Source organism: Lithobates pipiens, unplaced genomic scaffold (genome assembly GCF_037356315.1).
Source record: "Lithobates pipiens isolate NorthernLeopardFrog02 unplaced genomic scaffold, aLitPip1_a1.2 Scaffold_13, whole genome shotgun sequence".
Lineage (NCBI taxonomy): Eukaryota > Metazoa > Chordata > Amphibia > Anura > Ranidae > Lithobates > Lithobates pipiens.
In genome coordinates, this window is record NW_027507718.1 from 246,040,183 (window position 1) to 246,057,298 (window position 17,116).

At 38.7% G+C, this 17,116-nt stretch overlaps 1 protein-coding gene across 13 annotated transcripts in view; it reads right to left on the bottom strand.

Annotated features, from left to right (window-relative positions):
- SLC4A4 (solute carrier family 4 member 4) overlaps window positions 1-17,116 on the bottom strand; it is a 310,000-nt gene that overhangs the window by 74,521 nt on the left and 218,363 nt on the right. For 5 of the 13 annotated variants that reach the window (XM_077476458.1, XM_077476460.1, XM_077476453.1 and 2 more), the window contains one exon: window positions 7,910-7,986. In XM_077476458.1, coding sequence (XP_077332584.1) covers window positions 7,910-7,986 — 77 coding nt within the window. Of the gene's footprint in view, window positions 1-757; window positions 791-7,909; window positions 7,987-15,555; window positions 15,652-17,116 lie in introns of all 13 variants that reach the window. The other 8 variants (XM_077476447.1, XM_077476449.1, XM_077476450.1 and 5 more) reach the window with 3 other exon arrangements.

Here is a 17,116-nt window from a genome sequence, read left to right on the forward strand (position 1 = left end):
TATAACTTGGTAAACCCCTTTGTGTCAAGGTTCGACATCATGAGTTTTCCTGGGGTTTAATCATCTGTTACAAATCCATTTCATACAATTTCACAAATGAGAAATTAATAATATACTTTAACCCAGTAAGTATACCATAGTGGTTCTAAATAAAACATTTAGGACCCATACAAAAGGAAAGTGGGACCAATAAAGAGCACAGATCTACATTTCTAAAGAACGTGGCACTTCTATACATTTTAAATGTGCATTTCACAGCTTTGAAGGAACATTTTTTAAAAAATTGCATGATACACTACTTTGTGCCAAGCTATCTCTGCAGTATAAATGTGTTCTATTCAAAAGACATTTGTATAATCGAACACATGGATGAGAAGGAAATACTAAGGTAAATGACAGCAGTACAGGTGAGATGTGATGACCTCTCTTACTATGTGACTCTGCAGTGTGGCAGGCTACCAGTGACACAACATGCAAACTCAGCAATAATGCACCATAGTTTCCAGATATTTGCTATAGATGCATTGGCTGTAGTAAACCAGGGCCTATCTTTTCTCTCATGACTCAGCAAGGATGTATCCCTTCTAATTACATAATTCGGCAACAGGGAAAAGGCAATATTTAGAAGGTGTTCTTGTTTAGGTCATTAGAAATGTACATGCACACAAAAGAGAGACATAATAACATTCTGTGTGTATGGTATGCATCATGCAGGAGTCATGCAGTGGCAGCAGTGGTACCATGCATATTTTCTCACCTGCTTTTGCTTCATGAGTTGAGTTTTGTAGGCCTACAAAATGTCAAACATTAATTCTAACACTTGCTGATGGAATAACCAGGATACAACTTAATTATGGAATCCCAATCCCATGACAGTTTCTTCAGAGTTCATATCATATCTACCTTTGTAGTGTGGCAAATCGAAATTGCAAAAAGGCAACTTAGGATGTCCCATTTATTTAAACTACTATAATTTAAAATATTTTTTTTACTTTCAGTCTTGCACAGTTGTACAGGCCAAGCTCCTGTATAGAAAATGCTTAATTAATTTCACTGCACACTGTGAACTTCTCACAGTGTGATCATCAGTGGGTCTAAAATAAGGTACACAGTGAAAACGGAATGGTTTTATTTAAAATGATTTGCTAGCATGCTGATGAGGGGAGAAAGGCAGAACCAGGGAAAGGAAGGCAAAATATAAGCAGATTAAACTTCAGCTTTAAGAAGACCAAAAATAAATAAGACCTTGAGACTAAAGCTGGCCATACACTATGGGCATTTTGGTCTAGTTCTCATGAACTGGACAACTGGACTTAGTGGGTGGCCTTGTCAACCATCCCGTTAACTGAAACAGGGAAGGATCTGGGTGGAAAACTGTTAACCAAACAGTGTCCAACTAGATACAGGCTCTGCTTAGGCATTCTGACAGCCCTTGGGGCCAGCTGTCAAAATACAATAGCCACAGCAGAGATCTGTTCATCCATGTAAGGGCTGAATCTATCAGTGTATGGCCAGCTTAAGGTCCATTCTGGTATTTAAATTTATAACTGCAAGCGTAGGAAGGGTAGCCTGAAGGCCACCTTCACTCAAAAAAACATTTTAGTAATAGACAGGGGCGGACTGACCATTGGGCCACTCGGGCACTGTCCGAGGGTCCGTGCCACTAGGGGCCCCATCAGGGTTGCCAGCCTCAGTAAAACCAGGGAAAGTATGTAAAAATCTGTGTTTTTTTAAATCTGTCTCTGAAATGTCCCTTACCAACATCCTTTTGGTCTAAAAATCCTTAGATTATAGCTACCCTACCTCTCCAGTACCTTCTCAGCCAATAGAAACATGTCTGTGTATACTGTGTGATTGTATACTGTGTGTTTGTGTATACTGTGTGGCCCCATAATGTCTGATTGCCTGGGGGCCCCATAATCTCCTATTGCCCGAGGGCCCCATGAGTTGTCAGTCCGCCCCTGGTAATAGATGGACACCAGTGGAATAAAACATCTGCTGCCTTCGTATATCTCTAAGATGCCAATAGGAAGATTTTCCTTCAGCAGTTTTAGCCTCTGCCTCTCTCCACAAAACCCTACAGTTATTCAAATGTCACTCTCTCCAACTGGATCCCCAGTTGTTTGCTGTACAATTCCTGTATAAGAATAATAATAATAATACTCCACAATCAAGGGCACTTATTCATAATATCCAGCTGAAAATCGTAAAGTTTTTTTCTGCTGTAAACCTCCAAAGCAGTCAAAATGTCAAAATTTGTTATACACACATACGTGCTATTTTCTGGATCCAGAAATACAGTTTAATATGTTACTTTTCGGATCCTAGTCTTCTCATTGGATAGTGAAATGGCATCATGTGTATCAATTTACCAGAAGGCCAACTGGTAAACAGTAATACTGAACATGGAAGGAGTAAAGCAGATTCAATTCTGCTTTACGTTCGTACTTTTCTATTTGCAAATTTGGATCTCCACTTACTCCTCCACCATTCTCCCAATAGTCTAAAATATGTTGCTAAATGAAGCTGCTTCTGCAAAGATGGCTCTAAAGCTCATGCACTTGTGTGATTTTTGTAAGGGCACAAATAGTCTGCTGTGGCAGGGGCTTGGGAGACCTTTGTGTCCTTAATAATGTGCTTTACAATAAGTCTGCAATGTTTTTGGTTAAATAATAGAAATAAAACTAATACTAAAAATAATAACCACGCAGCTTTTTGTTACTCTAAATAAAAAAGACTGTCCTTTGATTGCAATGGTAAATGATAAACACAGTAAAGCTTTTTTTTTAAAAAAGAAGGCATTTGTCTCTTTCCCATTACAATTATGAATAAGAAATAAGGAGTTTATTGTTCACTAAAAGATAGTGGGCAGGGCCATAAAAAATCATTATTTTATGCCACTGTAGCCAAATGTATGTCCGGAACCACTCGTTGGCTTATAGTACATATACAGCCTTATATTATAAAGCCATTTATACCAAACGCTAATGATTACGTTTCTTCAGTCTTTAGATCAAAGACATATGGATATTCCAAAAAGACTTTTGTATGAATAATAAGTGCTGTGTCTATCTCTCCGACTGCTTGCTGCCTCTACATAAGTCTGGCTGTACCTGCTTGACTGCTAAGTGGAAAAATAACTTCTACTGCCAGCAGGTTAATGAAAGTAAAGTAGAGGATTATAGTAATATCATCTGTAGGGAAACTCTATTAGACTGTGCCAACGAATTACTGTAATACACAGAGGCAAAGGAATTTGGGGAGGTTGAGATGTTAGGCATTTACTATATTTAACATGAAACATACTTCTAATGCTTTCATAATGGATGTAAATGGCAAGTTAACACATTATTTGTGTGCTTCTAGGTTTTATGATATCGTCCGCTTACAGCCTGCATTCTCATGCAAACAATAATGCAAAAACGCTTTATCATGACTATACAGGCATACCCCACTTTTAACTACACAATAGGGTTTATTTACTAAAGCTGGAAAGTGCAAAATCAGGCTCACTTCTGCATAGAAACCAATGAGCTTCTAACCTCAGCTTGTTCAATTAAGCTTTGGTAATAAAACCTGGAAGCTCATTGGTTTCTATGCAGAAGTGAGCCTGATTTTGCACTTTTCATCTTTAGTAAATAAACCCCATTGCGTACTTAAAAGTGGGGTATGCCTGTATCATCATTTGTTCTTACATACAGAAGTGGACTGGGACACTGGGGCCCACCAGTGGCAATGGAGTGTAGAGCTTAACTCCAAATAGTGGGTGTGGATTACTGTGAGCAGGTGTGAAAATAAGCTGAGCCACACATTTTGTACATTATAGTACATTATATTATGTTCCGACAAAACAGAATACCACAACACTATAGCATATTATACACATACTTGGGAATTTTTCATAGCTGGCAAGGCTGACTCTGTGGCAGGACACAGCCATAAACTTTTCCACAGAGGCTCAATCAGTACCATACTGACAGAATAAGAACCCTGAAGGTGCCAGATGGGTCACTTGTAGAAGAAGACTGGGCTGTAAAAGAATAGCCTGTATAGTTACCATTCTGGTGGCCTTTAGTTGCAAACATCACTGCTTTGCAGCTCCCAATATGTTGCTGGTATGCCACACTTCTAGGTTTGTTGCATACATGCTCCTGCTGCAATATGTGACATAGAACCTGGCAGACGGAACCATAGTGTGTGGTGGGGACAGCAGGCATTTGACACAACCAGAACTCTGGAAATACCTGCTGAGGATATGGAGAAGCTAAGCAATGACCTTTGAAGAGGCTGTCAGCAAATGAATAAATACATATTCTATTTGTTTATAGCCTTCTTTTAGAAGTAACCCCCTTGGAGGATGCATAACATGAGCTGGTAGGAAGAGGGAGAGTGCCCCTTTAAGCTCTCTGGTACACGGGGCTTACCTGTTCCAAAAAGGGTCTTAGGCCATAACAATGGCTGCATTGTAAGCAAAATAGCACTTGGAGCTTTTGAATTTTTTTCTCCCTAAGTGCCTTCCAGTCCTTGATCACCAGGGTGACATATCATGTGGGTGTGGCCAAAGTGAGTTCACAGGGTGGCATGGAAGAGGAGGGGAGGCAGACTGTATGGAGGAAGTAGAAACTGAGAGTTGATATGGTGTATCAAAGCACTGCCTGCCAAGTAGAGATGGATACTGTGTGACGCTGCACTATTACATCAGTGGGTTAACAACCACTTTAAGGTGTTTTTTTACCCACATACTTGGAGCTCACCAGAGGTTCCTTTGTTTTCTGGCAGGCCATTCTGCCCCTGTCTATATATTCTGCTTGCGGGGCACATTGAGCCATTCATTCAAGAATCCACCAAAATCCAGACTCCTAGAACCCTCTTGCCATGGCTACTGCAAAACTTTCCTGCTTGCAGTGTAGTATTCCACTACCCATACAGTCACCTCTACAATTTATCATGAATTCCCCAAAAAGACGTAGATGTTCCTCCTGCCACTTCTCTCTTCCTGGCTATAGATTTAAACAAACCTAAGAATAACATTCAACTTGCTATGCTTTTCCTTTAAAACACTCCACAACTCATCCTCTGCCTATACATACTGTATTTCTGACCTCATGCATCACTACTCCCCAAAACTGTCACTCCTTCAGTGTCCTACTAATACCTTTTCCTACTAACATAAACCTATGCATTTTCAAAATACTTTTTTAAATCAGTCTAGTTCTCTGGAATTCTTTACCTTGGCCCCAAAACTCAGCTCTTCAAAACTATCTATGCTGCTTCTCTACCCAGCAAATCTTTATCAGGTAGCTAACTCCACCACCATCTCTCGTATCTACTGTGTACCCAACCCCTTAGATTGTAAGCTTTTTGAAATTAATGTAAATGTAGTATGTTCACATATTTCTGTCCATGAAGGAACTACCAGTCTATGGCCACTCTGACACACATCCAGGACAATGCTGGTGAAAGCCAATTAATCTACTTTTTGACTTTTTACTTTTACTTTTTATTTATCTATTTATTATTTTTACTTTTTGACTTGAGGAGGAAACAGAAGCACCAGAAGAAAGCCACATAAACACTGAGATACATATAAACATCATCCCGATAATGTCTCTTGTGGGAACTAAATCTAAGATCCTAGTATTGCAAGGTCAGAGTGCTAATCACTAAGAAGCCATAAAAACACTGTACTACCATGCTAAACAAGGTACATGCCTGCAAACGTAAGTATTTATAAAGCAGTGAATTTGATAAACACCAAACATTCACTGAAGGAGAATCTTGGTGCATGTGATACATGTGTTTTAAATGACAGTGACTGATTTATTACCAGTGAATGTTTGATGACAATCACATTCACTGCTTTATAAATACACCCCAAGTGCTTTTGTATGTAAACTCTAATAGAGACAAAAATCTCCTTGCTTCTCTCTATCCTGCTACTCACTGAGCAGCCTGACTGTACTGGCTTTTTTCTCTGTGCTAGAGATGCAAGCCATGCTGCTTAGCTTACATAATCGGATTACAGAAAGCAGTCCTTCTGCAGCTGCCTCCATCTCTGAAGGTGAAATAATTTCACCTCTAATCACACCTATGGCATGCAAAAATCTAACAGAAAGAACGAACGTAACCTTTGCTTTATACATTCCGCATGCTCAGACACCTCCTCAAAACAATGTAACCAGTAGTCACTAAGAACAAGCATGTGTGTGAACATTTTTTATTATAACATTTTTATTATCAAAATTTTATTTCACATTTCATTTCTATGTGGTCATTAACCCCTCTGGCGGTATTCCCGAGTCTGGCTCGGGGTGAAAATTCAGTACCATTAGCGGTAACCCGGAGCCAGACTCGGGATCGCATCGCTGAATCCAGGATGAGTTTACTTACCTTATCCCCTGGATCCAGCGATGTCCCCCCGCTATGTGAGCGGCCCATCCTCCACTCGATTTATCACAGAGCTGAGCTCCGTTCCCTGCGAGCATTGCGACGCACGGGGATGGAGAACGGAGCCAAATTCAAAAAGTGAAACACACACATTACATACAGTATAATGTAATCTTACAGATTACATTGCTGTATGTAATTATTTCACATCCCCTTTGTCCCTAGTGGTCTGCCCAGTGTCCTGCATGCAGTTTTATATTATAAAAACTGTTCTTTCTGCCTGGAAACTGGAGATTGTCCATAGCAACCAAAACTGTCACTTTACATCAAAAGTGGTTTTAGACCAGCTAGAAAACAGCGATAATAAATTAGAATCACTCGCAGAATTGAGCGATAGCAATTTGTGGGGAGATCCGTCATCAAATACTGAAAAGTAATGACAGCGACAATTTTGCAACTGAGCAAATTTCAGTGTTTTTGATTTGATTACATGATTGAATAATTTTTATTATTATTATATTATTATTTGGTATAATTATTTATAGTTATTTATTATATTATAATTTATGTTTTCATTTTTCAAACTTTATCATACCCGGGATGTCTACTAGACTCTGGTTTGGACAGATTTAAGTGACTTATTCCTAAGAATTATAGGCCTACAATATAAAACGCCAAATTTCCATGCAAAATAATTGTAACGCTTTCATCACCTAAAATCTGAAATAATCATACTGCCAGGGAGGTTAAAGTTTAACCCCCAGCCAAAATATCGCTTTTTATTTATACGTGAGGGCAAATCCACCCAAGGAGGATACAAACAGCAGAAAACAAAGGCTCTAATCCTCTTCCACTCAACCCAAAGAAGGAAAACTATTTTTGATGCAATTCCAACTTAAAGAGAACCTTCCCTTAAAGAAAATCTGTAGATGATTTTCTTCCTCAGCTTTTAACAAATATACACTTGAGTTGCTAGTAATCCTTTGCGGCTTCACATATTCTCTCCTTTCATTGTTTAAATTACAATATGTTATGAGAGAAGAAAGTGGGCATAATTATTTTTGTACCCTTTCTTCATCTAAAGCCGTATATAAGGCTAACAAGCTAATTTAATAAGCTCATTTGCAAAGTACAACAATTCACAGAAACCAGTTCCATTTTGATCTACTGACATCAGATAACTTTTAGCTGAATTATGACTGATTAATGTGATTTACTGCACTTCGACTTGCTGAATTACTGAATAAGTTTGTTGTTGTATCTTCTTCAATGATGACACCACACATCACATGACTTACACACACCAAGATTTCTTCAGGAACCAGACTGTCTTGACTGAACTAACCAGCCACGCAGAGTAGCCAAAGCATAGTTTTTTCACACCAAAACATAACATGCCATTAAAAAATGTTTAGTTTACATAACTGAGTGAGTAAGCGGACAATGCCGATTTTAGAAGAGTTATTACATACAAAGCAACCCTTCGAACGAAGATGACAAGAATATGTGCCTACACACTTACTTGATCTTTGTCAGGCTTGTCCGAAATGTCATTGAGACTGGACGATGTCAGGTTTCTGTGTGGCGTTGTTGGACTACCTATAAAAGATACAAAAATATATTAGGCATTCAATTCATTAGGATTCAAGAATCCTATAATGGAACGGCCATCAGATCTGGATCGAACGTGCAGCATACAAATAAAGCATACTACTGTATAATGTATCAGCCACTTTACCAATAGTTGCCAACACTTTCATTTTTACCAGCAATGTAATGTGAAGTAAAATATTAGAAATATATCTAATAAGGGAAAAGCAATGTGTTAAATGCATTACCAATCAAATAGACTCATTATTAGTCTGACTACTTTAAATTAAAGAAAGATGAAATCAGATTGCTATGGGTTCCTGTTTAAATAAGCCCAATACAACAAAGTTGTGTAACCCATGGTTCAAGACCCAGTGTGGGTTTACACTGTTTATGCCCAGATGGTCAAAGATGTATTATATTGCACTGGGAACTGCAGTTTTAAAGATTTTTAGTAATGGTGGTACCACTGCTTGGTTAAGTGTAAAGATACAATTGGGTTAATTTATTAAATAAGTATAAGCTGTTCACCAATGTCTGCCATGCAGTGCCCAATTTTCTTCCTTTCAGCCCTTTCAGCCCATAGTGAAAACTAGCTTTGCATTATGTACTAAGCTGAGCTAATGTCACATCCACTGCAGGACAGCCCAGATGCTTCTCTGATGAACGCAGTTTGAAATGTGCATGCAATCCAAGTGAATGCTGTGACAAACTTCCCCAGACACAAAGGCAAACATCTGTTCCATGTGTCTATTGTATCCCACTGCATACTAATAACAACCTCCATTTACCACATGAGTAAATAAGTCTTCCCTTTACATGTGGGTGTTTGCTCTAGTTAATGACTGTAGCACACATCAAGCTATGTATTTACCTGTCTACATTGGGGATTAACTGTATACAGCACCAGCACAATCATTAAAAATAACTAGCAGTGTTGCAGTTGGTAACTATTTTATATGGTTTGGCAGTGCCCCCAGGTGGAGAGATTCTGGAGGGCAATTCTGCATTTTTTGGAGGACAGGTTGGCCCTCCCGAACATCTACTCTCCAGCCAGATGTCTTTTGGGGGATCTGGAGGAGGAGGAGATAACTAATTCACAGAAATCCTTACTATGGCTGGTCTTTTTTGAAGGCCAAAAAAGCGTTGGCGCTCTGGTGGGGGCTGGGTGAAGCTAATTAACAAAGCACTGCCAATGTACAAACTAACGTACATGGCTAGGGGATGCTCCAAAAAGTTTGAGAAAATATGGGCTGAATGGGTCAAATCTGTGTCTGGAGACATAAAAGTGTAATGTAGGAAGTGATGTTGGAGTGAGCACCTTCTGATACTGGACGAATTGGGGCTGAGAATTCACAAAAGTGACAAAGCTTATAATAGTGTAACCGTGGCGTGGTGAAAAACAAATTGATCACATGGTTTATGTTAAATTAATATAGTAGTCTGGTTTTATTGATTGAATGCTGAAGATACATAACATGATGCCAAGGAAATGTTTGGCAGATGTCAATGTTTTCATGCATACAAACAAGTATTGCTGATTGTATTTGTATATATTTTTTTTTAATATGAAAACAATGTACCCGTTAACCACTTGCCAACCAGCCGTCGTCATCATACTGTGGCAGGTCGGCATGATCCCACGAATCAGCGTAGGTGTACGTCAGCACCTTTAAGGGCGATAGCGGGTGTGCGCACCCACTGCCCAGCAGGGGGACCTGATGCACATGGCCGCCAGTTGCGATGACCATCAGCCACCAGCGATCGCGGGCATGATAGCCAGAACGTTCTGACAGGAGAGGAGAGACATATCGTCTGCTCCTACTAATCAGGAACAGAGATCAGTCTATTCCCCCAGTGAGTCCCACCCCCCCCCCAAGTTAGAAACACTCATGAGGTAACAAATTTAACCCCTTCCCCGCTAGTGACATTTATACAGTAATCAGTGTATTTTTATAGCACTGATCGCTGTATAAATGTCAACGGTCCCAAAAAAGTGTCAAAAGTGTCTGATCTATCCGCCGCAATGTTGCAGTCCTGCTAAAAATTGCAAATCGTCGCCATTACTAGTAAAAAAATAATAATAATAATAAAAATGTCATAACTCTATCCCCTATTTTGTAGACGCTATAACTTTTGTGCAAACCAATCAATATACGCTTATTGCGATTTTTTTTACCAAAAATATGTAGAACAATATATATCAGCCTAAACTGATGAAGAATTTTTTTTTGGGGATATTTGTTATAGCAAAAAGTAAAAAATATTGTTTTTCTTTAAATTTTTTTCCAAATTGTCACTCTTTTTTTGTTTATAGAGCAAAAAAATAAAAACCGCAGAGGTGATGAAATGCCACCAAAAGGAAGCTCTATTTGTAGGAAAAAAAGGACATCAATATTGTTTGGGTACAGCATTGCACGAACATGCAATCGTCAGTTAAAGCGACACAGTGCAGTATCGCAAAAAAATGGCCTAGAATTAAGGGGGAAAATCTTCCGGTCTGTAAGTGGTTAAAACTTTTTTTTAAAATAACTGAAACTGTTAAAAAAAAAAATAAGCGTTCTTTCTGAAGGTTTCATACTTAATGTATTAAAACATTAGTTGATCTGCACTGAAGTCAGTAATGACTGCCTGACATGACAAATAACAGTTTAGAGGTAACGTAGTTATATAGAAAATACATGATGTGGGCTGAAAATACATTAAACTTTGTGAAATTAAAGTACTCTCACGATATACCTCCTCGCAGGAGGTAAGTATATGAAACACTGAGGTGCTTTAATACCGTACGTATTTACCACCTAACAATGTATTAGCCCTGCAGGGAAAATCTTTTAGCTACACATAGTGCGCGGCTTTGACTTATAGCAATGCTCCTGTCAGCATCCTTTCTTGGAATAATAACAGCATACATGCGCATAATTATTTTCCAGCAAATTAATAAAATAGGAACAAGAACTTGGCACATGGTTAGATTTTACAATGATAGAAAACAGCAACAGGAGTGTTCTTTTTTCGCCCACTGTATACATAATAAGAACAGGTAGCATATGTACTGTTACTGCTTTAAATATTAATTATTGTAGTTGTGCTATTATCTGAAAGGGCTAATACATAAAGCAAATGGCTGAGCTTTTTCTCCTGTGTACTGCACTTCTACATTCTAGAAACTTGCAGTCTTTTCATAATGGTTTTAAGATTCCTATTCCCATTTGGATCACAGTCTTGTTGTCAGCACTTAACAGCCCAATAGGTGATTTAACAACACAATAAGTAAGCAGCTACATAGTGGACTATAGTGCATATTATATACTTGAATTAACACCATAAAGCTTTGTTACTCTACTTTCCAAAGAGTTAATATGGGTAGAAAAAATATTTTATATCTTATGCCGCATACACGAACATACACGAGCGGAATGTCCGACAGAAAAAGTCATCGTATGTTCCGATCGTGTGTATGCCTCATTTGACTTTTTTTTTTTTTACGAAGATTCTGACAGACCTAGAAATAGAACATGTTTTAAATATTGCCGACTGAATCAATTCCGACTGAATCAATTCCTATGGGGAAAAAACGCTCGTCTGTATGCTTTTCCGACGGACCAAAAACGACGGATGCTCTGAAGCAAGTACGAGACTTTTTCTAGTCCTGTCGTACGCGTTGTATGTCACCACGTTCTTAACGAATGGACTTTGGTGTGATCATGCAAGACAGTTTCAGCAGAATTCCATCGGAACGCCATCGGAAATACCTTCAGAGTTTATTCCGCCGGGAAAACCGGTCGTGTGTACGTGGCATTAGTCTGGGCCCTGAAACTAAACACAAATGAAAAAATACGGAAGCCAAACAGGTTTCGGTAATACGTTTTTATATTTCAATAGAATTTTACAATAGTCCCCCATTATCAGGGCTTGTGGTGAAAAGAAAAAAAAAATAATACACTGGAGAAGAGTCCACTGCTTACAGGAATTTCTAAACATTCATTAAAGGATTCACTCAGGTCCATAGACTAACAACGGCCATTTGGCACAAACCCTTGCATACATGCTTAGAAATTTCTGTAAGCAGCTAACCCTGCTCCATTGTATGATTTTCTTCTTTTCATCACAAGCTCTGATGGGTGGGACTGTTGAGCCTCCAAAATATATCTTATTGAAAAGTAAAAACTTACTAAACTTTCAAAACATTTGTGGCGCTCCCACCCTTCAAATACTTTCATACACTGGCACTTTCGGGTCCAATGGTTTGTAACTGGGTGGATAAAAATCAATGATTTAAAAAAAAAAAAAAAAGATTTTTTTATTTAAATCAGATTATTTGGATTTAAATCCTTTATATATATATATATATATATATATATATATATATATATATATATATATATATATATATATATATATTTTTTTTTTTTAAATAAAATACTTTAGGAGTAAAAATCTATATAAAGATAGACTTTTAAGATACATCAGAAATTTAGTTTATTCAGCATGAAATTGAGCTTAGTTATATAGCCAATATTTACATTTTTGGTAAACTCATTCAATGGATCCAAGCTCTGCACAGCTGAGATAACATGCACTGCATGGATGCATTCACAAAATTTCACAGTAACCACGAGATAAAACAAAGTTCAGGAATATTCCTTTATCCCATTGTTTTGAAAAATGATGTACATTACAAACTGTATGATTGAATTGGTTCTGATATCGCTGTTTTACTGACCTCACAGCTTATTATTCTAAATAGGAAACCTTCATTTTGTTTGCAAATATTAAAGATTTTAACTACCAGTGAGAATAAGTCTTTACATTTAAAGAGCACCTGTCATTTCAGATCCATCATGGCAGCGCCTGTTAGCGGGCATCCACTCACATGCTGCCGCCACGTCCCTTACCTTGTTTTGTCACTTCTGCATTACCAGCCGTTTCATTAAAGTGGATGAGACTGTCGGTGAGTCAACAGCGGGTCAGAGGAGGAGCCACTCTGGGGCAGAGATGACAGTAGCTCTTTAAAAATTATGATTTCAATCGAGTTAATTTAAATCAAGCCTTTTTACTAGTGATTTAAATCATGATTTAAATCGTGATTTAAATCAACTTAATTTAAATCAAATTCACCCTGGTTTGTAAACAGATTTCTTTGTCTCCAAAAGAACTGTCTTCAACGTTGGAGTCCAGTTTCCCACCAACATTTCGACATTCAAACTGAACATGTAATCACAAGTTTATTCCTTTCCAAAGCTGGGTATGTTTGTTTATTTTGCTCTGCCAGCAGACAAAAAAACAGATTCCATCTACACAAACAATATGAATGAAGGAATCCCACCCTATCCCACCCCCCTCGCTGGGGCATTGTATTCTAACAGCTGCACCCACCACTTTTAAAAACACTGATCAGCGACTGCAGCTGCTTATTAACAACATTTTTTAAACTTTTCTTTTTGACAACAGACGATCTACCAATCAACTGCTGTCGAACAGGGACAACACACTGTCACAAGTTAGCCTAGTTTCCTACCTGTGTAGTCTTACCTCCTTTGCTGCACTGCTTTTCCTACTCTGATTCCTTTCACATGTGTGGTTTGGCTGTGCTCACCTATGGGCATCTCCTGAAATTCTGTGCGCTTTTATCTCCTTTTCTTGTAATCACTTCCTGGTCTGATTCCTAGTTTGCTTGCCTACATCCCAACTAGCAAGGATAACTTAATGCAAATTTGTGGCAGTGTTGAATTGTAAGTCTGTTAACTTACTGCAAATTTCCATTGGCATGCTGTACACTTGCAGAGCACTTGAAGCACAAGTTCTAGTTTCCACTTTTCCATTTTGTAGCAACTTTTCTTGGCAAGTCTATAGCAAGAGCAAAGTTGCAATGGTGAGCCTACAGCAAGAACTCTGCAAGTCTACAGCATGAAAATTCAGCCACAGTGACCCCTGTGGTGGGATGACTATTGCACCACATAACTGAACCAGAACTTGCAGGAGACTTGCAGAATGTTTGCAAAGAAAGTTAATCTGGAGTCATGTTATGTGGACTTGCTGCAATTGTGCAACAAACTTGTAAAGCCTGTCAATAGCTTAGCAAATTGTTTTTAAATGATTTGCTTGCTATCTGGGATATGACATGCTCAGTGTAGCCCACATTGCCTGAGCAACTTCACAGTCCTCTGACCTCCCATTTGCTTGCTACTTTCTGTGACTACCCATGTAATGACCCCGGATTTGTACACCGTCTGTGCTTGTTTGCTGCTTGTTCTGACCTTGGTTTGTCTGTTAGATTTTGTTGTCTCCTGATGTTTGTACTCTGCATTTGTGAGTGGTCTCTGCATCCTCAACTGGGCATACCTGGAGGCAATGACCTGGTTCCAGCTTGCTGCATGTTCATCCCCAACATCAGGGGCTCTGGTGAAGAAGCAGGTTGGGGCTTAGACTCCACACCCTGGGGAACCAAGAATTGGCGATCTACAAGGGCTCACTACCATAGACGCTTGACACACACACTGATCTAACTTCAGTCAGTCCCTGATGAACCAGCCAAATCTCAATCCTATATGACCAGCTTTACTGCTACTATTTTTATATATATACTGCAATTTGATGGCTAACATAAAGCAGAAAAAGAGACATTAGAAAAGATAAACCTTACATTTGGTTCTACCAGGGAGGTTTTAGTGTATTTTGGAAGTGTCAAGTTTAAGGCCTACTCCCTTGATTTCATGCTGTTGGGTGTTGTTATGACATTAGTAAAGGGTTGTATAAAGTTTAAGTGTGAGGTGTAAAGATTGAGATATAAATTGGCACTTCAAATCACTGCTTGAATTTCAGAAGGTTAATATCATCTTTCCAAAATATCTTTCTGCCAACTCAAGCAAGGTACTTGTCTGTACGTCATGTTGAATTTGTGCAGCTGAATGTATATGTGCAAACTGTATTTGAGATGGTTGGACTTATTTAACAGAGCAGTAAAAAGATCAAAACATTTGTGCAAAATATAGTATCCATAGCCATCAAACAGAATTCATCTTGTACTGGTCTGACTTCAAAATAAAGGGAATTTCAATTAGCTGGTATAGGTTACTGCACTTGAAACATTACTACAATCACTATTTAAAATGGACCTCCAGGCAAACAACTAAACAGACAATTGAAATACATACTGTATATGTTCTCTTTTTACCTGCCAAAAGATGTGCAATCTTGTGAACAACAAAATGCTTTGTTACTGTAACGTGTATCATTTTCAACCCTTCAGATCCTCAAGGAATAACCTTATCAGGGTGCATAAATACTGACCATAAGTCTGGGCAATTTCTTTAAATGTGTATTAGGGCATAATATACAAATCATATTACTGGAGAGTAATTTAATTTTTATAAAACTAAACAAGTTCTTTATTTTTGTTGCAACCATATCTTAATCAATATAAATATAAAACTATTTGAAAGTTAAATTAAAGATAATGTTCAATTCAGAAATACTTTACAAATAACATACATTTACAACATAATCATTATTACACATACAACTTTTTTTCTGTTCTAACACATTTCACACAATAAGTGAATGTTCCCAACTTACTGAGCCATCCCATGCTGGGGCTGCGCCGCACTCGGAGATCATCATCCGACATGCGGGTTGCCAGGCAGGGCACAGAATTCTCTAGAGGACTGCGTGCTAGTGCCAAAAGCAGAAAGCAGAGGAGAGTAGCAGCAGGAGGAGCAGAAGGAAAGCAAAATTAAAGTAAGAAGAAAAAAGGACAGAATAACAACTAAAAGCTTTACACAGGACAGCAGAGAACAGCAACATAAATTATTTAGCCAGGTGTTATCCTCTGCATAGTGTTGCTGCATTGTGGTGCTTGTTTTTGGGGGGGGAGTTGTGTTGCAATTCTTAATGGCCCACCAGTGGTGTAACTGACATGAAGGGAATGTCTTAATTTAAAGGAAAGACTGATCCAAAATTACAGATGTTCTGTAGAACTACTTCAACACACACACACACACACACGCATATATATATGAGAGGAAAGATTTGAGAAAGAGAAGAGAAAAAGAGAAGAGGAGAGAGATGAAAGAAAGAAGAGAGTAAAGAGGAATAGACAGGCACAAAGAGGAAGCAAAGAAGAGATGGGATAAAAAGGGGAGGGAAAAGAGGGCAGAACACAGGTAGAGGGAAGAGAAGGAGAGGGGGAGGAGAAGGGAAGAATAAGGAGGAGGAATCGAGAAAGAGAGGGGAAGGAGAAGGAGGAGAAGAGAAGGAAAGGGGATGGAAAGAGAAAGGAGGAGCAGAAGGAGAAGAGAAGAAGGGGGGAAGGAGAAAGAGGGGGAGAGAGAAAAGAGAAGGAGAGGGGAAGGACAATAAGGAGGAGAAGAAGTGAAAGAGAGGGGAAACAGAAGAAGGAGAAGAGAAGGAGAGGGGAAAGAGGAACAGAAGGAGCGGGTAAGGAGAAAAAGTAGAAGAAGAAGGGAATGAAAAGGGAAGGAGAGGTGAAGGACAAGAAGAAGAAGGAAAAGGAAAAGGAGAGGAGAAGGAGAAGAAGAAGAAGAAGAAGAAGAAGAAGGAAAACGAGCAAGAGAAGCAGGCGAGGAGAAGGAGACGAAGAATGAGAAAGGAGGAAGAGGAGAGGGGAACACAGGTAGAGGGAAGAGGAAAGACTTGAGGAGGAGAGGGGAAGGAAAGAAAGGAAGAAGGGGATACAGGAGAGAGAGGAAATAGGGAAAAGGGAAAGGAGAGGAGAGGAGAGGAGAGGGGAAGAAGGAGAAGAAAGAGGGAGAAGGAGGGAAAGGTCCGTTCGTTAAAATCACACATCACACATAATCAAGTTAACTATGTTCATGGAGTTTGTAAGTTCTCCCCACAGATTCCCACCAAAAAGTATATTGGAATGTTAACTGGTAACTAACACAACTAGACCTAGTGTTTGTGTGGTCATGTAAGAAGTACATTAGCCTGCAAGCCTTTTAGGGTAAGGGTTGATTTAAATGCTTCAGCATCATGTAAATAATAAAAAAAACATTTGTTTAGAGGCCACAATCTAAATACTTCAAAAGAAGGTCTTTTAAGTCCATAAACAAAACTGAGATCTTACCATAACCACAGTTTTTTCTGACCTGGACTCACATTGTTGCAACTATAATAT